The following is a 19,215-nucleotide window of genomic DNA, read 5'->3' as shown; positions in this document are numbered from 1 at the left end:
TGGAAGAGTTCTGTTCGTTGCACTTGATGTGCATTTATTCTGGTCTACTTAGCAGCTCGCTATCCGGAGTTGCAAACCAGTTCCTCGGAACCAGCGATCTCATGCCAGACGCGTTGCGTTCTCCTATCGTACACTCCCCTGGTCCTATCGTACACCCCGCCATTCCACACCAGATCACAAGAAGCCCGCATCATCCAGCTCCATCTGCGACCATTCCCACAAGCGCTCGGACAAGTACTCATCCTGAGCATCGGCACTTGCTTTGCCCTTCTTCCCCACGGGGACGAAATAACCGCCATTGTCCCCTGGCTTGACGTCCGGGCTTGCGGCACACCAGAGGGTGTTCCAGCAGCCCTTCTCTGGACCGGGCGCGCCGAATTCGACGAGGGGTCTGATGATGCGGTTGAGAGCCGTGCCGGAGCGGGGTCCTTGGGTGGGGTTTCTTTACTTATGTCAATATTATTCTCACTGATAAAAGACAAGAGGAGGAGACAGAAGGGAATAGAAAGTCAGGGGAAGAGCGGTTTTGGATATAGGCTTTGATAGGAGGAAAGGAAGATAGGGCAGACATACGATTTGAAGATTCCAGGATGCAAGCTAAGCGCGAGCAACCCGTTCTTCTCGTCTCCATAGCGCAGCGCAAGTTCCTTGGAATGCAGAACGTTCGCCAATTTACTCATGCCGTATCTCGCACGTCTGCTCAAGCGTCGACCTTTGCAGCTCTCGGAGAAGACGATTCCTTCTTTCGGAGCCAACTTGGCGTGGTCGTCACTGCTTACATTCACGATTCTCACGGTACCCTTAGGGGAGATCTTGACGGTGGAGAGAAGCAGCGGAAGGAGGAGACGCGTGAATAGGTAGTGGCCGAGGTAGTTTGTCTGGAACTGGACTTCGTAGCCTTGGGGAGTTTCGCCGTACGGAACGCACATGACCTGGAACGTACGATCAGTCTATTGGGGGACTCGAGCCAGGAGGAGAGCGGACGTACACCAGCGTTGTTGATCAAGACATGGAGCTTTGATTCTCTTCTACTCTTCACATCAGCTAGTGAACATGAGTTGGGGAGGAGATGCGAACCTGAGGAATTCCTCCGCGCTGCGCTTGACACTTTTGAGATCGGCCAGATCGCAAGGCAGAAAATGAACGTCTGCACCGGGTTGGTTCGTTGTCAAGAGCTTGATTGCGGCTTGGACTTTGTCTCTCGAACGAGATGCCATGTACACCTTGGCTCCATGGCGAGCTAGCTCGGTCGTGGTTGCGAGTCCGCTGAGGAGCGTCAGTCTATATCATAGAACGGGAGGAGAGAAGAGACGAACAGGCCTGAGTGTCCACCTGTCACAATGATTACATGACCTATGAGGTTAGGCAGCTTAGATGGATCGAAGTTCGACATCTTGAATGAATGTACCTATAGAAAGGTATTGGAGGGTGTTGGGTGAAGCTCGAAAGAGGTGCAGAGGTTGAAGTAAGCAGAACCGCGTAGATTCAAAAATACGCGTACCTTATCTGTAACCGGACACATCAAAGTGAATCGAATATTCGTGTAGGCTTAAAGTCATGTGGTAGTGAAGCAAGCTTTGCTTTCTACTTCATCTTTCATATCTACCGCAATGGATCTTCAGATCCCACCATTTCGGAGCAGGCCGTCCAAGTAAAACCAATGATAGACCCAATTCCGAGTATATAGCAACACTCAACTAAAGGAATGCCAGACAAAGGAAACATCTTGTAACGGATGTATATAACAGCGATTTGAAATATACTGACGACTGCTCAGGGGGGAAATGCTATATTATTGCCTGGAATATAAGGCGTTAAGACGACTCGAGCCAAATGAATGAACTTCAACTGTCTCCAGTCTGCGAACCCTGTGGCTGACACTTCCATCAGGGACGCCGCTATGATAGGATATATCTGGTCGTATATCTTTGAGCATTCAGTATTGCTATCATACTCTCATACATGGCAGTCCATATTGAGATCAGAGATGATATTGATGCGAACAAGACCTCCCACTTTTGCAACTCGCGCATGGCGACGGCCCGTCGGCAGTGCAATAAGAGTTTAGAGGTTGCTCTGAAGCATCTTGCTCCATAAACCAAGACGTTGTCTGTCAATTTTCATTCAGTTCAGGTTATATATCGCTTCGCAGTTTGGACCAACAATGGCTCCCATCAGCATTCTCAAATTCGGGGTCTCTTCGCCTGCAGATACCTTACCCCTCAAGGAGTTGAAAGCTGCAGGTTACGATGCAAATGATATTCTCGGTGTTGTTGGCAAGTCAGAAGGCAAGTACCCTTCTCCTGTCGCCGGGATTGGTTTTCAAGATATCGATGACCGGAATGGTTTTGCGAATTGATGATGTTGAAGCACAATATTCTCCATATCACGTGCATCACTTGTCCAAAACATCCCCTTCTCCTCAAGAACGATTGAAATCACATCAGAACCTGATATCTTGTCTTTCAATCCCAGCGACTGTCAAGGCCTGTTGCTAATGAATCAGGCAACGGCTGCGTGAACGATTTCTCTCGGACGCTCAGCACCCATGTTTGGGAACCGCTCATCCCCTCTTCCGCCGTGACTATATTCTCTGGAGGCACCGAGGGTGTTCTAAGTCCACACGTGACATTCATCGTTCAAGAACCAAAGACGACGGGACTCCAGGCTGCTGTTGGACGGACCCGCGAGCTTGAGCCGCATGAAATTGGAACAGCGGTGCAGGCTCGGGAGGTAGCGTCCTCTGTACAGAGGATGCTAGAGGAATCCGGGATTCGCAAAGAGCTTGTACATCTTGTATTGATTAAATGTCCACTCTTGACCTCCGCTAAGCTGGAGAGCATCAAAGCTGCGGCGAAGACTGCTATCACGACGGATACCTATGAATCGATGGCAAAATCACGGTACGCATGCGCCGTCGGGATAGGACTCGCTCTGGAAGAACTGGAAGACAGTCAGGTGGAATCCGCATTGGCGAGCGAAACCAGCTGGAGCAGCAAAGCAAGTTGCAGTTCCGGTGCCGAGCTCGAAGATTGTCATATCCTCATTCTAGCATCCGACCCAGTTGCCGGCAACCTGCGTGCCGCTTCAACGTATATGGAGGATGCCATTGATGCCAAGTCAATCATGAAGATTCTACAGCAGATTGAAGCAGAAAAGGGGCATGTGGTACAGGTCTTTGCCAAGGCAGAGGCGGATCCTAGGGGGGTTATTAGGGGAAAGAGACATACCATGAATACAGATAGTGATATACATAGTACGCGACATGCGCGCGCTGCTGTAGGGGGTCTTATTGCGGGGTTGGTGGGGGATGCTCAGGTATGTTTGGAGCTCAATTTTGAGTATGCAATGGCTGACCTAGATAGGTTTATGTGTCGGTATGTCATCTCCGTCATCTCTCGCTATGCGTATCAACTTTAGGTCGTCCTGGTATTAACATCAGCAGGGAGGCGCAGAGGGCCAAGGCCCTGCAGGTGGTGGGAGCCTGTGCGTGATATATAAAGTATAGAGTACTCTTACGATCGAAAGGCACTATCCTAACAATCCTTGTGGGGTTATCTATGTACCTTCGGAGCGATGGACTCATTTTCCTTTCCTCTGGCTAAACATCCCGGAATCCATCTGTCTCGAAATGCAGCGCGATAATATGCAAACTTCCGGCAATTGGCTCAGCAGACACAGAATTGTATACGTATTTGGCTTCAGCGTTTCCTGTCGGTGGGAGAGATCGGTGCCCTATTGATGACTTTGAGATGGAGTTATTGTTGAAAATCCGATGCTTTCGATGCTCTGACGTCAGTCCAACATAAGCCTACATCAAAAGTAGAGAGCAAAATCTCAAGAGGCATAATATCGGAAGCCAAAAATAAAAATTAAAAAAGGAAGCGCCAAAAAGAACAAAAAACATACAACAGTAGGTATTCGCTGGTGGTCACCCACCCAACTACTAATCTACCGATCTGAGGCTTATGTATGGCAGAGCGGACGGGATGCCCAGTTCTCCTCAGTCTGTGGTCGTATGTGACACGTATTTCACTATCTGGATACATATACACTTCCCGGGTGAGATTGACCTAATTGTCTCCGGCAGTTTTCCTCTTTTCCTCTTTGGCGCTTTTTTTCTATTGCTGTTGAATGCGTGGAACATAATCCGCATATTTCCCTTCCTCACTTCTGCTAGATTTGTCACCGAAAAGTCGTCGGTCATGTTGCGATGGAGTCTGCCTTCCAGAATCCTAATTTCCGTTGTGGACGTGTTCACGGTTCCCTTTAAGACCTGACCCATCACAAGATAAAATCACGAACCTCCCAGAGTTCAATTCTTATCTTTGAGTAGAATTAATGGGTCAGATACCACGGATGAGCGGCCGCCGCTCATCAACTGGTTCTTGCACCCAAGGGACTACCACTTGTACTCAGAAGTAGTGGGATGTCGGCCGTCATTACCTTCCTTTAACCCCCAACCAGTCTTGTCGCTGTTGCCGCCATTAGGAACCCCAACCCAAAGTATGGGCTCTGGTGATCAAGTCTCTCCGTCATCTCTACCGTAGTTTTTCATGGCTACTTAACTCTCCAACCCTACATCCTTTCTCTACTTCTCCCATCAATTTCATTATTGATTACTTTTTCTCCCTTATACTTTCGCAACATTGTTCGCGGTACCTGCCAAAATAGAAATCATGGGATTGTTTGACAGAAGGAAAAACGACGTGCAGCAGCCCTCGGGCACGGTCACGGTTGAGGAGAAAAGCACGCCGGGTGGGACGCCAACGCCCCTCACGCCTGTGGCTCGATCAGCAGCTGATCTCCCAGCTCAAATTGATCAGGATGGCAACGCTGCCACGGAGGAAGCAGGGGGAAAGCGACGAGTCACCAAGCTGGCTGTTTTGCTGGGTTCGATTGCTTCCATTGGAGGATTCATGTTCGGGTACGAGTCGGGTCAGATCTCGGGTATGTCGTGCTTTATTCAGAACAGAGATCTGCCCCGTGTCATAGTCCTAACCCATCTCAAGGTTTCCTGCAAATGTCCGATTTCCTCGATCGCTTTGGGGAAGACGGGAAGTTCACCGCTGTTCGGCAAGGAACCATAGTCAGTCTCCTCTGCGCGGGTACACTGGTTGGCTGTTTGGTTAGCGCGTGGACCTGTGACAAAATCGGACGACGTTACACTATTTCTGCTGCAGCATTCTTCTATATCATCGGTGTTATTGTTGAGATTACCAGTTCAACTCACTGGGTTCAGTTTGCGGTGGGCCGGTCCGTGGCGGGTCTGGGAATTGGTGCTCTGTCGACGAGTGTCCCCATGTATCAGTCCGAGAGTGTTCCAAAGAATATTCGTGGCGCAGTTGTCTCTTCCTATCAGTTATTGATTACACTTGGTATTTGGACTGCATATATGGTGAGTTCTTAAATATCATAAACACCTCTCAGAATCTCAAATTCCTTCCTATCTGTGTGTTCCTCGTCCCTGCTAATGACACCTGTTAGATAAACTATGGAACCGAGTCCGCCTTCAGCAATTCGGCCCAATGGAGGATTCCTAATGGTCTCTCCGCTGTCTGGGCGATCGTCCTCGGCACCGCAGTTCTCTTCTTGCCTGAATCCCCTCGATATGCTTATCGACTCGGACGAGAAGAAGAAGCTCGTCAGACCATGGGACTTCTAAATGGTGTCGGTCCATATTCGCGTCTTATCGATTCTGAGATTGCCGAAATAGAAGAGAAGATTCAAGCCGAGAGAGCGGGTGGCCATCACCCCTGGTATGAGATATTTACCGGCCCACGAATGCTATACCGAACGATTCTGGGGATGACACTTCAAGCCGGCCAACAACTCACCGGCGCGAATTTCTTCTTCTACTACGGCACCACTATTTTCCGCTCCACGGGAATCAGCAATTCCTACATTACATCTATCATCTTGGGAAGCGTGAATGTGGCTGCTACTATCGTCGGATTATGGATCATAGAGAATTGCGGACGGAGAAAGTGTTTGATGGTCAGCGCAGCCTGGATGTGCGTCTGCTTCCTGGTCTACTCCTTCGTCGGGCACTTTGCTCTTTCAGCCTCTGACCCCTTATCCACACCCGAAGCTGGTATTGTTCTCATCGTCTTCACATGCCTCTTCATCGTCGCATTTGCCACCACCTGGGGTCCCATCGTCTGGGCTGTCGTCGGCGAGCTATACCCTGCACGCTACCGCGCATCCTGCATGGCTCTTGCTACGGCCTCGAACTGGCTCTTCAACTTCCTGATTTCCTTCTTCACCACGTTCATCACGAATGAAATAGATTATTTCTACGGGCTGATCTTTGCCGGTTGTTGTTTCTCGTTGTTTTGGGTAGTGTACTTCTTCGTGATTGAGAGCAAGGACCGCAGCTTGGAGGAGATTGATACCATGTACATTATGCATGTGAATCCGATCACGAGCGCGAAGTGGAAGCGGAGCGACATTGGGGACGAGGGCAGTGGGGAGGTTGGCAACGATGGGTTGTTCCTGGGGACGGAAGGGAAAGATGATAAGAAGACAGAGGCCGGTAACAATGTACCCATGGTTCAGTCCCCTAGGAGCCCCATGAATGAGACTACTGTGTAGGGGTTTGTTGAAGATGTTGGATGGGAGTGCTGGGAGTGTAGTATAATATATCCTTGGGTTGCTTTTCCATTCCAAAATAATGTTTGGACAAGCGGTTTGCATATCCTAGATAGTCGATGGAATCAATAATTACAGCTTGATGTTTTCATGTTTCTTATGACCATCATCTAAAGCTATAAAAAGGTCATAAAACTACGTACTTTTGAATAACATTTATCAAATGTAGTATTCGTCGTCCCAAGAGCCTCAACTGTCCATTTAACCTTCTTTTAAGCATTCGGATAATCAGATAATAATTGACTTGGCGTGACGACCCTGGACGATTCATCGAGAGGGGCTAGGCCTCAAGAGGAAAATAGGAAAACACGGGGTCTTTAGCGCTAGTCCATTACCGGCACTAACTCATTTATCCCGGAACGCCCGGTTCACCTACGTAACGGCTTAAGAAATCAAATCCAAATCCCTCACGCGTTCTGTTCCGTAACTCCATAACCATCCAGACTCCAGTACTTGAACTCATCATCACCCGAGTTGCGCTCAGGGAGACGTTCAATGCTCATCCTGCATTCTCATTCCGGCTCCATCCACAATGTCTGAGGCTTCTCCCAAGAAGATGGGCTTCAGGTCGCGACTGGCCAGTGCCCTCAAGCCAAAGGCCGGCAAGAAACTGACCAAGGAGCCTCCTCCGGCATACGATTACGAGGCTGAGGTTCTCGACTCTCTAAACCAGGTCAAGTCAGACGTGCCGAGAAGTGAGAGTCTCTATCCAGCATCAGAGTCGGCCAGTAAAGCACCACCAACGCCGGTACAGCAGAAGAAGCCCATCAACTTCTACAACAAAAACACCACTGGCGTCCAGGCGCAGACCGGAGAGTTGTGGGATGAGGCTGAGATGCTGCACAGTTTCCTGCGGCGGGACTCGTTTGACTCTCTCGCATCCTTGGACAGGGAACATCGCAACAACCGGACGGCCTGGGATGAATCGCGCAAGCGCGGCGAGAGTATGATTGCCAGCTTACCACCGGGGCTATGGGAACACATTACCTCCTACTTGACGCCGACTGATCATGCCAATCTCGCATTCTCATGCAAGACTTTCCACTCTATCATGGGCCCCGGAGTATTCTCCGCCCTCAATCTTCCAGAGAACCGTCAGTACAAATGTGACTTCCTCCTCCCAATGGACAGACTCTATCCAGACCACCTCCTCTGCTTCCCCTGCGCAGTCTACCACCGACGGATCCAGAAAGGCCAAGAACGCATCAAGCACAACCACACGCTCAACCCGATCTTCAACTGTCCAAATCCCAAACTGCAATCCAAGGCCCGCATCACCCCCGGCTGGACGCTCCCCTTCTCCCTGGTGCAGCTCGCCTTCCGAGCGGAACGGTACGGTCCCGAATACGGAATCCCCGTCGAGTCCCTCAACAAGCGCTACAAATGCCGCAGCAGCGAATGGACACACCAGACCCGCTACTACTTCCACAAAGGCCATCTCCTCCTCCGGGTCGTCAGCACCTGTTTCGCCGAGGGCCAGCTGCCACCCAGCATGCAGCGACACCTCCTCTACTGGCGCGAAGACTACACGCCGTACTTCTCAGTGTGCGCTCACTGGCGCGACGGCGAGCTCATGAACCTCTGCAAATGCGCGCTCTCGCACATCCCACCGCCCCGAGCGCCCATCACGCAGCAACTGAAATCCGGGCCAGCGATCCACCTCGCGCTGCGCAACCCCAAAGTCTTCATCTCGCTGTGCAGCGAGTGCCGGCCCATGCGGCGCTGTCCCGAATGCCCGACCGAATACCTGATCGAGCTCAAACTGACCGAGGACAAGAACGACCCGGACCCGTTCAACCGCTTCAAGCAAGCCATCGTGGTGACGCGCTGGAGCGATCTCGGGGATGGCCGCTCGCCTGAGAGCCCCGAGTGGAAGGCGTGTATCCAGGAGGAGAGTAGCGGGTTTGATTCTTTCAAGGCGCTTAGTCGGAGGGGGCTGAGTGGCACGTTTGAGGCGCAGAGTGGAGTGACGATTCCGGGACAGAGGATGTTGAGCTTGAATCCGGCGAATGTGAAGGAGGGCGAGGAGGGTCATAATTGGTATTAAAAGTAAAGGGTCTCTTCTCTTCTCTGGGATTTATTTTTGATTATTCTTGTATTATTTCCATTTTTTGGGTGGATTGGTTGGATTGGATGGTTGGCTGGACTGGAATGGAGTGGATTGGATTGGGTTGGATTGGGATTGTAATTAATATGTGTATATATAAATGGGATGTAAGTACTGTACGGTTTAGATATCTATCTATATATAACTCTACTTGTAGTCTTCTCGGGTGGTTTCTCATTTGTGCATATTTAAATCGTATCTGTAAAAGTTTGGTGAGATGTATATACATATATTCCTAATATAACAGTCTCGCATCTTCTTGTTAGTACACACTTATATACATACAAAATACTCATTTCATGGATGAATTAAGTATTTCATTTCATTCTTTCATTCAATTCGTCATACTATCCCATCACTCACTCACTCACAATTTCTCTCATTCTCCCACATTCCCATCCCATCTACTGATACAAATCCTTGTACTCCTCCTTAATGAAATCGGCACCCTATTCAATCACACAAAACCGTTAGTTTTTCTTGGCCGCATAACTCGAACAAAGTGGAGGAGGGATTGAAGACCGGGGGGAGGGGGACATACACGTTCAGCTACCATATAGACAGCGTTTTGAATACGGCAGTCGGGAATAACGGGGAATACTGAAGCGTCGATAACGCGCAGGTTCTTGACCCCGTGGACCTTGAGCTTCGGGTCGACGACGCCGTCGGCGATGTTCTTGGAGAGACGGTTTGTACCGCAGGGATCTTTTGTTGGGGTTAGTTTTTGTTTCATATGTTTTTTTTTTTGGGAGGGGGGGATATTGGGGACTTACGGAATCCAGTCTGCGAGCGTTCCAAGATCATCTTATTCATAGCGGCGTCGGAAGCGCGGGGCATCGGCCATGGGTAATCACCCTGCACGATATCCTTCATGCCCTCGCCGTTCATGATGATGTCGTCGATGAAGCGGATGCCCTCGCGCAGCGCGATGATGTCGAGATCGTCGGAGAAGAAGTTCAGGTTGATGTTGGGCTGCTCGAGCGGGTTGGTCGAGTTCAGCTTCACGGTGCCGTTGCGGGAGAGCGGGCGCAGGAGGTCGACGATTACGGTGAGGCAGTCGCCGGTGGGTGGAGTGGGGATGTGCCATTGGAAGGCGTCGGCGAACATGGGCTGGGAAAGGAGGGTTTTAGTTTAATTGTGGGAGAGGAGGAAGGGGGAAGAGAGGGGGGGGACATACGACGAAATCGATCTGGAAGTGAGGCTGGCCGCCAGGTCCGAAGGGGTCGACATTGCCGTTCTTCTTCTTGTACTCGACGTATTCCTTGCTGCGGTTCAGGTATTCGTCAATACGTGGGAAACCGACGAGTTCGAGGAGACCGCTGCTCAGGGGCCCGGTCTTGTCTTTCTTGTAGGTCTGGACGGCGGCCGTCTTCATGGGACCCGCGCGCAGGATGTGGTTGTCGAGACCGTACCCGTCCTTGAGATGGAAGACGTGGGCCAGGATGGGGTGGTCGAGGAGATTTTGCCCGACGTGGGGGGATTTAACGACTGGATCGATACCGTGCCTTGCGAGCTCTTCCGCTGGGCCAATACCAGAGAGCAACAGCAACTTGGGAGACTCGAAGACACCGGAAGAGACGATGACTTCCCTCTTGGCGTAGAAGGACAAGTCTTCGCCGTTAGGTCCGTGAACATTGATACCCCTCGCGACGCCATTCTCGATGATCAGCCTCTTCGAGTGGGTGGACGACAGAACGGTGATGTTCGGCTTGCCCAGCAGGAACACCCAGCTGGAAGAGCGGACACCCTTGTAGATACTGTTCATGCACTTGGTGAGACCCGCCTGCTCCCCGGAGTAGACATCATCCGTCAGTTTCTCGCCCTTGCTGAGCCAAGCCTTCTCCAAAGCGTCTCTGAAGGGCTTCAGTTCGGGAACCAGCTCCGCATGCTCAATCTGCAATGGGCCGTTGATCCCAACCTTCTTCAGTTCTGGCGGGTAGATCCCCTGGTCATCGTGGTAGGTGGCGGACTAGGTCTCCGTGTTAGCTGCTAGTAGAAGGACCTCAGCGGAAGACATGCCTTGTTGAAGTAGTCTTTGCACTTCTCCCAGGTCCAATCATCACCCGCATAATCGGCCCAGTCATCGAATGTTGGCTTACTGCCTCGAAGCCAGGTGTAGTAGTTCAGACAACTGCTACCACCCAGGACCTTTCCTCGAGTGTTTGGCTTCTCAACCCGCGTGTAGTCCGGACGGTCGATCATGGTGGTCTTGTAGGCCCAATCATACTTGCTGTCTCGGAGATCAAAGGCATGAGCTGGCGTCGTGATGTCTGGCACATCCTGAGGATTCCTGTTGAACGGTTATTAGTTTCGATGAATTCATCTGGGACCGAAGATTCAAGGTACCCGACACCGGCTTCGATTACAAGGACGGAGACCTTGGGGTTCTCCGCCAATCTGCCTGCAACGACATTACCAGCGGTACCCCCTGAAAAGCGTTAGTGGTTGCTCCCCTTGATATGAGGTCATGATATCTTGGTACCTCCAACGACGATGAAGTCGAATTCCTTGTTGTTTGGAGCAATGGGAGCCATTATTACTAAATGCGCACGACTTGGGAAGAATGAATGCACGAGTGATGAATGAACACGAAAGTACAACTATCTGAGAAAGCTCATTGTGAGGTTTCTCACGAACTTATATCTCAAGCAAAAGTACACCACACCGCCACGGATCGTCGCGCAGGGCAAACTAGTGATCTAGACAAGCGTGAGGTACTTGAGGTAATTGATGTTGATGTAATTGAAGTCTATTGAATTGGTGCTGATGTAACAAAGCTCGAAGTAACTGATGTAACTAGAATAGTACATATGATATCATGACGTGCTTACTGTGCTCTGAGCGCTAAGGCTTCTGAGAGAACCACTGTAATATTGTGGTTTAAAGGCTTCGTATAGGACTTACGAGGCAGTTTGAGAATGATGGTCAACATTCAAGCTTGAAAGAGAAGTTGAGCACTCTGCTGGAGAAAGATTCAAGAGAGATGATGGCGTATGATAGAGACAAACAGGATGTATCATTGCGTACAGAACTCCAAGTTACTTGCTTGAAAGTAGCATAGACAAGGCATGGACCCTGTGGTAGCGGAAGGCACTAGGGCCGATGCGTATCTTCCCCAGCTGAACAGAGGCTGGAAAGAGAATAGTGAGATCGTATTGAGGACTCCTCGTTCCTGAAGAGCGGACACTGGTCTGGTCTAGTCGCATCCAGCCCCAAGAAGCCTTCAGTCTGAAGCCTATCGGGAGACCCGCCGTGTCCCCGTTTATCGACGTCGACTGACACATCCAGATTCTCGACAACTGCATCTCCTGGTTCTCCTCTGACTATACGGCCGATGATGGTGGTTATCGATAGAGTGGCGAGTCGAGTCCCGGGTATAAGGCAATCGAAGGGTGATGCGGGAATACGTGGGTGGGGGATCAGAACACCGATGCCGCCCGAGTCTTCTCCGAGTTGCGGCTACAGCATGACGTTGACTCAGGACACAAGAGGGAGAGTCAGTTCAGGAAGTTAGAATGGAATAGTCAGGCCACTTACCGACAAGGTACAACTAGTTGATGTCTCATAGTTATCTGATCTCATCTTGAAGATAGGGTCCCGGATGTGTATGTAGAACTTCATGGGGGTGTACCGAGTAAGAGCTAAAGAAATGGGATAAAAATAAACAAAACGCAGAGGACGAAAAGACAACAAGGTAAAATTAAAAAAAAAAAAAAAAAATATAAAAAAAGAGAAAAGAAAAATCAATTGCACACGAGCACCAAGGGACTCGCTATAACAATGTTAGTAACTGACACAGTTAAATCAGAGTAGAGGCATAAACTTACAACCCTCAACCTCAGTCTTACAGCATCTCTGCAGTAGGAGGACCGCGCGCTACCATTGCGCCAAGCGCCCTGTGTGTGCGGGACTTAGTAAGCCGCTTTGGGGGAAATTCAACATCAGCCTATTTGAACGGTGGATGGTAGGCCGCTGGAACTTGCTGCTCTCCGTTGATTGAATATCCATCCTCGATCCATCCAGGAAGCCATTACGATCTACATACATACTCTTCAATATGGGAATATCGCTTGCATAATTTGCATCCAAGATATCTCACATCTTCGTCGACGGTGAGAAGCCGGTTTTCCCAGAAACGCAAGGTGTATTTTTTGGGGTCACCCTAAACCCTTATGATGTACTTACTGTACTGTACTGTACATAGTAATGTATCAAGGCCAAGAGTGAGGTATCTAATCTGATGATCTAGATAAGATATCCTCGTTAAATCATGGTTTGTTGATATCATTGTGCTTCGAGACAGCCAAGCTTCTTACATAAGCAGATCGCATATCGAGTATATTCTTCTTAATCCCTTCTTCTTCATTCACACCTCCCATACGGACATCACGTATCTTCATCCCGGTAGGGATCCCGATCGAGATGTATAGCGGTGAGGCATCATTTCAATCAACCATTCTCTCGCAGGACATTGCCTCAAGAAAGGGAGGAATTGAGTCTATTGGTGGCCAGGTCAATGTCCGATCAATCAATCATCCGCGACTCACCAGGTAATGTCTCTGCCTAAGGCAACCCATCCAGCCTTACTGTAGGTACGATATCGACTTGTCAATCCCCCACATCTTCCCTTCCTTTGAAAAGAGATGCGAAAATCAACAACAAGCACTGTACCATCGTCTGTTAGAATTCCCCTTGAATCAATCTATTGACGTTGATACGCGCGTGCACAGTTCACACCAGCCAAGGGACACGCATACAGAGAGATCGCTCGCTTAGCGCGGGTGGCCGGGATCTTAGCGAGATGGCGTAAGCGAGTCTCCTATACAAACCTAAATCAGCCATCATCATCATCATCCCTTCCACAACCGCACGGAAAGAACGACAGGAAAGAAAAGCAAAAGTAAAAGTAAAAGTAAAAAGATAGAAGGAACCTAGGTAGACAAACTGCAGCAGTATAGCTTAGAGCAAAAAGATAAAAACAAAGGTCCCCAACCAGCAGGCTACATGGTGCAGGGGTTTGTATTGAGATTCCCAGTCCCCCAGTCCCTCCACATAGGCCTAGTGGGTCTCCCCCATACTCAATTACAACCCCGGGTATGAAAAATATCCACCCCCAAAAGATGACAAAAACAAAGGGCGTCTTATCCACGAAAGTAGACACGATGAACTCCTGATCAAGGGTATAAGGGAAGCCATTGGCCTATCAAGTTCTTGTTTTTCGCCCACATATCTTTGCCCAGCGTGGGTTGGAACTTGGGCGACACCATGTGACGGAAAGGAAACCACCCCAACCGTCACACTATCACCCTTCCTACGTTGACTGGAAAGCCTATTCTGATTTATATTATGCATGATAATTATCCACCCCTAAGATTACAAAAATTTACGACTTTTTCTTGTTCACGAAAGTGGACACGATGAAATCCTTAGCAAAGGTATGAGGGAAGCCAGTGCCTATCAATTTTTTTTTGTTTTTTTGCCGAAGGATCAAATATGTCTGAAGGAAGACATCTAGACTATCATTCTTTTCTCTCTCTCACAAATCTTTCTGCCCGCGTGTAGGGTTCGGCCGTGTGACGGGAGGGAAACCACCCCAACCGTTACCCTATGGCACCGCCCACGTTTATCAAAAGGCGTATTCTGATCTATATTATGTATGAAAAATATCCAGCCCTGAAAATGATCGAGCAATATAAAAAGGGAGACTACCTTAATAAAAGTTCTGATCCGACACTTTCTATTTACAGTAGTCTAAGGAAACCATGAGTTAGTTTATTATAACCCCGGATATAAAAAATGCCCCCCCTCTCCCCCCGCGATAAGATACAAAAAAAGTAGCCGACATATTATTATTGTAAAGGAAGAACCAACATCTAATTCACAGAATATCTTCTGTTATCAAGTTCCTGAAGGAAGAAGGGCTTTTCAGATCTTTCTGCCCACGCGTGTGTTAGGTGAGACGGTGGGACGGGAGGGAAACCACCCCAATAACCGTCACACTATCGGCACCGTCCACACGTACTATATATCCTACTCTGGTTTATATCCCGAGGGTTCTTCTTTTTTAATGGTTTGACGTGTTAGGTCTTAGGTATTCTACGTGTGTAATTCTGAACTGTGTGTGTTTCGACCCCTTTGCACATCTCAAATCTATTGGGCGGAGAGCCTGAGCTATAAATATCAACCAACACGGTGTCACGGGCAGAGCAATCTTCACTTATATCTGAATCCTATCAACTCCTTTCCTACACTCCAAGAAGAAGAAGAAATCTTAGACGCCGATATCATGTCTCCCCTCCAGCTCAGCCTTTTCGATGACGACCCACTTCCCTACGTCCAGGAACTTTGATTTTGACTTTCCGGTACGATATCTTCAGCCGTCCAGCTAAGGCGCAGTAGTTGCAAAACTAGATAGATGCTCTCTCTTGTCGATTTCAATTCAGACAGGACCTGATGAGTCTCATCACCTTTGAAGGAATTGCCGACCTCGAGGACAATAACCTACCTACCCAGAAACCCAAAGGATCTCGAAATCTCAGTCGACTGTGGCTCGAGCACGCGGGGCTAGAAACGTGTGCGAAGATCGATCGATGATGACGAGAAGCTCATTATTTCAGGGCCCGGCCCGAAGAAGAGCTGGGAAGTGCAAGGTCTGAGTAGGTACGTAGAGGTGGATGTATTAGAGATCCAGCTGATATTTCAGGAGGATGGGGATTCTCTGGGGGGAGACAAAAGTCTCATAATATTGTGGGAGGGAGTGTCGTTTGTATGAGTAGTAGTAGGTTGATTCTCTCTTTTCTTTCTTTCTTTCTTTCCTGTCTCTGAAATTGTTCATTTGCCGAGTTCTCCTTCTTCTGTCTTTATACCTATGACGTTCGGGCTCTAGAACTGGAATTTGCTTTTGCTCTCTTATGTCCAGAGTCCAGACTGCGATGCATCATGTATCGTTGGTTGTTCAAAAAGTCCAGTGACTTACTTCCTAGCAAAATCAGTATTATTCTGAACCGTTTTCACACTCCAATTTCTACTATCAGGCATGATCAGCAAACCATGCATTGCTACACACAGTAGAGTTCATTATATCGTATTTCACAGCATACAAATTCAATCATCTATTCCTAGCCTTTCTGCATTCTCTGATTATCAGTAGAGTGAACCTCCGATCCATTCCTGGAAGATGAACTTGTATGCTAGATATTTCTGCATCTCCCCCCCCCCCTTTTTTTATATATATATTGATACTTCATACTTCCTTCCCCCTCCACTTCTCTACATCTATATCCATATTATATACCTAGGTAGGTAGTCAACACACTTGTATTACCCTCCTCCTTCCTTCCCTGAATAGATAATGTTCACTCACTCATTCATCCATCAGAAACAAAGAACAAACCTAACGAAATCCTGCACCTCACAGGACCAAAGGGATCAAAGGAAACGAACAAACGGCCACTTCCGAACATCCATCACCCACTTTTTCCTATCAATCAATCAATCAGAATCAATCAATCAACCAATCAATCAAAACTAATCTAACAATCCTCCAGACTCCAGTACCTTACTTAACAAGGCCGGAAGATCCGAGACGAGACGGGTCGGGCCAGGTTGTGTCGTGAATCGTGATTCTCGTGCCGGCCCGTGGGATGGTCCGGATGGATGAAGACTCGAGGTTTCTTTCTGTTGGTCTTTCTATTTTTATCAAAACGCTAATAATCAATCTATCTTTTATTCGCTGTGAATGTGAAAGGGCACCAGATTGCAACGCTCCTCTCTATCCGGAATCCACCTATATTATACCCTCCCCATAGCTTATTATATCAACTCACTAACTACTGCTATAAGCTAACGAAACAAAACAAAATATCGATAAATAAATAAATAGTTGGCTAAGGTAAAGAGTAGGTAGGTAGGTAGGTAGGACCCTCTTTCTCAAAAGTGATAGATGGATTGAATATTGGAAAAGTGGATAATATATTTATTGATCTAGGTAGAATATCCACACGCTCTAGAACGAGGTCTAGATCTATGATGACATGATGACAACGACGCGCGGCCTGATGATTATGGAAGCTAATAATCAACGGATGGATGAATAAGAGACTCGTTCTAGTAGCAGGCACGATGCTAGAGAGACACAGGAGCCAACACCATCTATTTGACGAGAGAGACAAGTCGTACAAAGTACAAATATTGTCTGTCTGTCTGTCTCTCTATACGTGTCTGTATGTACGTCTGTGTCTGTATATACGAAAATATATATATATAATTCATGCTCATTAAATTACCGCCCCGCTACCAAATCCCCACCGTCCCACTGACCCAAAAAAGAAAGAAAGAAAAAGAGGCATTTATTTTCATTCATAGCTCGCTCTCGTCGGGACTGATGATTTCCATCCTATGCTTGTGTGCATGGTATTCGTCTCACCCATCATCGTCCCAACTATTAAGACGTCTTATCCGGCCTGGTAGAGGAAGGGGCCGGCAACGACGTGTGGGTTGACGCTGCTGAGGTTGAAGGGCGTGTAGGTGGTGTTGGTGTCCGTGATGGCAATGAACATGGTTCCTATTATCATTAGCTTCGGTTCAGCATCACAAGGTAGAGAGGCTTACCATTGACCGCAGGGTCACCCTCGTAAGTCGAAACATCAGGCTGGATGGTTTGGCCATAGTTCGTGCCGTTTAATCGCGTGATGTTGGTCAGAGGCGAGTAGGTGGTGTTGAGTTGCGTGACCCACAGAACCCATGCCGGCGTGCTGGCGTTGCTGGCCGTGACGTACGAATTGTTCGGTCCGACGCGCTGGCCCGGGTTCTCCCACTGGAGGTAGACCGGGCGGCCTGGGTAGGACAGGGGAATTGTTCGGTTCTGCGAGATCGCGGCCGAGCAGTCGAAACCAGTCACGTTGTTGGCGATGCAAGACTGGTTTGCGGGAACATCCGAGCTTGGTGCCGCGGGACCCCATCCAACCGTCTCGTTGGTGCCGGTCTGGCTTGCATTGCGACGAGCACTGTTAGGCTGGTTCAAGACGTGAAGGGCCGGGAAGTTCTGCCACGCAAGACGCTTCGCGTTCGGTGGGCAGGAAGAGATGTACGGTGCGAGCAGAGTCCAGGCCCACGACTGTGGAATTCCAGTCTCGAACCATACCGGCATGGGGAAGAGACCCCGGAACTGACGGAAGATCATCTGTTGACGAGCTTCGGTTGCGATGGACTGCGAGAGGAGCTGAGCAACCTCGCGGGAGTCCAAGTGCGCCTGGAAGCCCCACACTCCAGACTCACCGAAGCGCGTCACCTTCTGGGCGAAGTCGAAGGCCTCGGGCACAGTCGTGAAGGGGTAGTTGTATGTGCACTGCGGTGTTGCGCCACCAGGCCCGCCGAGCAGGTTGGAGAGGAGAGTGGCGTGGCCAGCCTCCTGATCGGCCATGAACTCGATAAGGTATCGGTCAGAGGCGGTCAACCCGGCAGCGGTAAAGTCGGCCTCGGAGAAGGTGGCGAGGATGTAGTGGAAGAGATCGAGCTCGATCCACTCCTGGTACAAGCCGAGAAGGATGGACTCATAGTCAAAGTCGGACTGGACACGGTAGACAGGCTCGGTGCCGCTTGTACCAAGACCCCCAGCTGGTTGATACGGAATAGGCTGCGGGTTGTGCAGAGAGCCGTTGGGGCTGTAGGTGAGCTCGGTCGCGTTGGGTGGCAGGACCGGGATAGCCGTTGCAAGAGGCGAGTTGCTGACAGCCCCCGTTGTGGTTGGTGTACCACTGTACGGGCCGTGGCTTGTCGTCCCAGTGACCTCGCTGCTCACGAGTGGCACAACGCCATCGGTGGCACCTGGGAGTTCGGAGACTGGAATGCCAGCGTACGAGGCGGCAGACGAGACGGCGGCGCTATTGACAGAGGTCGATTGAGGGTAGGAGTAGGACGTAGCAGCTCCACCGGAAGATGAACTGGAAGACGAGGATGACGAAGAGGACGAAGAGGATGAACTGGATGTGGTCGACGATGATGTACCCGTAACTTGAGGCGCCGGCGCAGCAGAAACTGCGGCTATGAAGCCAGCAGCGAGAACTCCTTTGAAGATCATGTCGCTGGAGGCTACAAGTGTGCGAGTTGGAGCAAGAAAGAAGAGAAGGGAGGGAGACGAGGAGGGTAATCTTATACTATGGACCAGATGCCAAAGTCACATGGGTCATGACGCTCATCACCTTCGAAGATGTGGGGACTCCAAGTCCTGTGCGTACTCCGAAAGCTGATAGAGGAAATCGTGCTTGCATCTTCTCCATTATTATGTAAAGGACATGTCCTCGCAAATACCATCAACACGTATATCCCCGGCGAGTGCTCTTTAGGTAATGATTTTTAAGAATTCCTCGACTTTTTTTTTCTCGGACGAGCGTCATACGCAGCACCCCTTGCACTAGCATAGCCATAGCGATGTAGTGTTGGACCCCAAGGGTCGTCTC

The 19,215-nt window shown here is 49.4% G+C and overlaps 7 protein-coding genes across 7 annotated transcripts; 3 read left to right on the top strand and 4 right to left on the bottom strand.

Annotated features, from left to right (window-relative positions):
* Positions 1–36: 36 nt before the first annotated feature.
* On the bottom strand, positions 37–1,473 carry M430DRAFT_146223 (hypothetical protein). Its single transcript, XM_024862997.1, has 5 exons — positions 1,317–1,473; positions 1,078–1,266; positions 989–1,028; positions 574–932; positions 37–442 (listed from the first exon to the last, which is right to left on the bottom strand). The coding sequence occupies exons 1-5, from the start codon at positions 1,391–1,393 to the stop codon at positions 175–177; spliced, it is 933 nt and encodes a 310-aa protein (XP_024718079.1). The 5' UTR covers positions 1,394–1,473; the 3' UTR covers positions 37–174.
* Positions 1,474–2,164: 691 nt separating this feature from the next.
* M430DRAFT_30776 (hypothetical protein) lies at positions 2,165–3,494 on the top strand (the record flags this gene model as incomplete). Its single annotated transcript, XM_024865976.1, has 4 exons — positions 2,165–2,345; positions 2,507–3,318; positions 3,362–3,377; positions 3,421–3,494. The coding sequence occupies 4 exons, from the start codon at positions 2,165–2,167 to the stop codon at positions 3,492–3,494; spliced, it is 1,083 nt and encodes a 360-aa protein (XP_024718078.1).
* A 1,185-nt stretch (positions 3,495–4,679) lies between these two features.
* Positions 4,680–6,594, top strand: M430DRAFT_108320 (hypothetical protein; the record flags this gene model as incomplete). Its single annotated transcript, XM_024861203.1, has 3 exons — positions 4,680–4,950; positions 5,013–5,398; positions 5,488–6,594. 3 exons carry the CDS (start codon positions 4,680–4,682, stop codon positions 6,592–6,594), a joined length of 1,764 nt encoding a protein of 587 aa, XP_024718077.1.
* Positions 6,595–7,183: 589 nt separating this feature from the next.
* Positions 7,184–8,883, top strand: M430DRAFT_69337 (hypothetical protein; the record flags this gene model as incomplete). The annotated part of the gene is made up of 2 exons (XM_024869424.1): positions 7,184–7,329; positions 7,381–8,883. 2 exons carry the CDS (start codon positions 7,184–7,186, stop codon positions 8,696–8,698), a joined length of 1,464 nt encoding a protein of 487 aa, XP_024718076.1. The 3' UTR covers positions 8,699–8,883.
* Positions 8,884–8,931: 48 nt separating this feature from the next.
* M430DRAFT_69336 (hypothetical protein) lies at positions 8,932–11,339 on the bottom strand. Its single transcript, XM_024869423.1, has 7 exons — positions 11,241–11,339; positions 11,105–11,186; positions 10,778–11,048; positions 9,936–10,727; positions 9,532–9,868; positions 9,300–9,463; positions 8,932–9,207 (listed from the first exon to the last, which is right to left on the bottom strand). Exons 1-7 carry the CDS (start codon positions 11,290–11,292, stop codon positions 9,163–9,165), a joined length of 1,743 nt encoding a protein of 580 aa, XP_024718075.1. The 5' UTR covers positions 11,293–11,339; the 3' UTR covers positions 8,932–9,162.
* Positions 11,340–11,851: 512 nt separating this feature from the next.
* M430DRAFT_30772 (hypothetical protein) lies at positions 11,852–12,641 on the bottom strand (the record flags this gene model as incomplete). The annotated part of the gene is made up of 4 exons (XM_024865975.1): positions 11,852–12,217; positions 12,296–12,399; positions 12,514–12,530; positions 12,607–12,641. 4 exons carry the CDS (start codon positions 12,639–12,641, stop codon positions 11,852–11,854), a joined length of 522 nt encoding a protein of 173 aa, XP_024718074.1.
* Positions 12,642–17,211: 4,570 nt separating this feature from the next.
* M430DRAFT_108511 (hypothetical protein) lies at positions 17,212–18,836 on the bottom strand (the record flags this gene model as incomplete). The annotated part of the gene is made up of 2 exons (XM_024861219.1): positions 17,212–17,321; positions 17,369–18,836. The coding sequence occupies 2 exons, from the start codon at positions 18,834–18,836 to the stop codon at positions 17,212–17,214; spliced, it is 1,578 nt and encodes a 525-aa protein (XP_024718073.1).
* Between the last annotated feature and the right edge of the window lie 379 nt (positions 18,837–19,215).

This window comes from Amorphotheca resinae (assembly GCF_003019875.1).
Source record: "Amorphotheca resinae ATCC 22711 unplaced genomic scaffold M430scaffold_11, whole genome shotgun sequence".
NCBI classification, from domain to species: Eukaryota; Fungi; Ascomycota; class Leotiomycetes; order Helotiales; family Amorphothecaceae; genus Amorphotheca; species Amorphotheca resinae.
This window is presented reverse-complemented; position numbering and strand designations above follow the sequence as displayed.

Excerpts from the sequence above, each read along its gene's own strand:
- M430DRAFT_146223 (XM_024862997.1), bottom strand. The coding sequence starts at position 1,393 with ATGTCGAACTTCGATCCATCTAAGCTGCCTAACCTCATAGGTCATGTA. Across the intron at positions 1,267-1,316 it reads ACAGGTGGACACTCAGGCCT|CGGACTCGCAACCACGACCG; the intron begins GTTCGTCTCTTC and ends GACGCTCCTCAG. Across the intron at positions 933-988 it reads TCTTGATCAACAACGCTGGT|GTCATGTGCGTTCCGTACGG; the intron begins GTACGTCCGCTC and ends CGTACGTTCCAG.
- M430DRAFT_69336 (XM_024869423.1), bottom strand. The coding sequence starts at position 11,292 with ATGGCTCCCATTGCTCCAAACAACAAGGAATTCGACTTCATCGTCGTT. Across the intron at positions 11,049-11,104 it reads GTAATCGAAGCCGGTGTCGG|GAATCCTCAGGATGTGCCAG; the intron begins GTACCTTGAATC and ends ACCGTTCAACAG. Across the intron at positions 9,464-9,531 it reads ACGCTCGCAGACTGGATTCC|ATCCCTGCGGTACAAACCGT; the intron begins GTAAGTCCCCAA and ends CCCCAACAAAAG.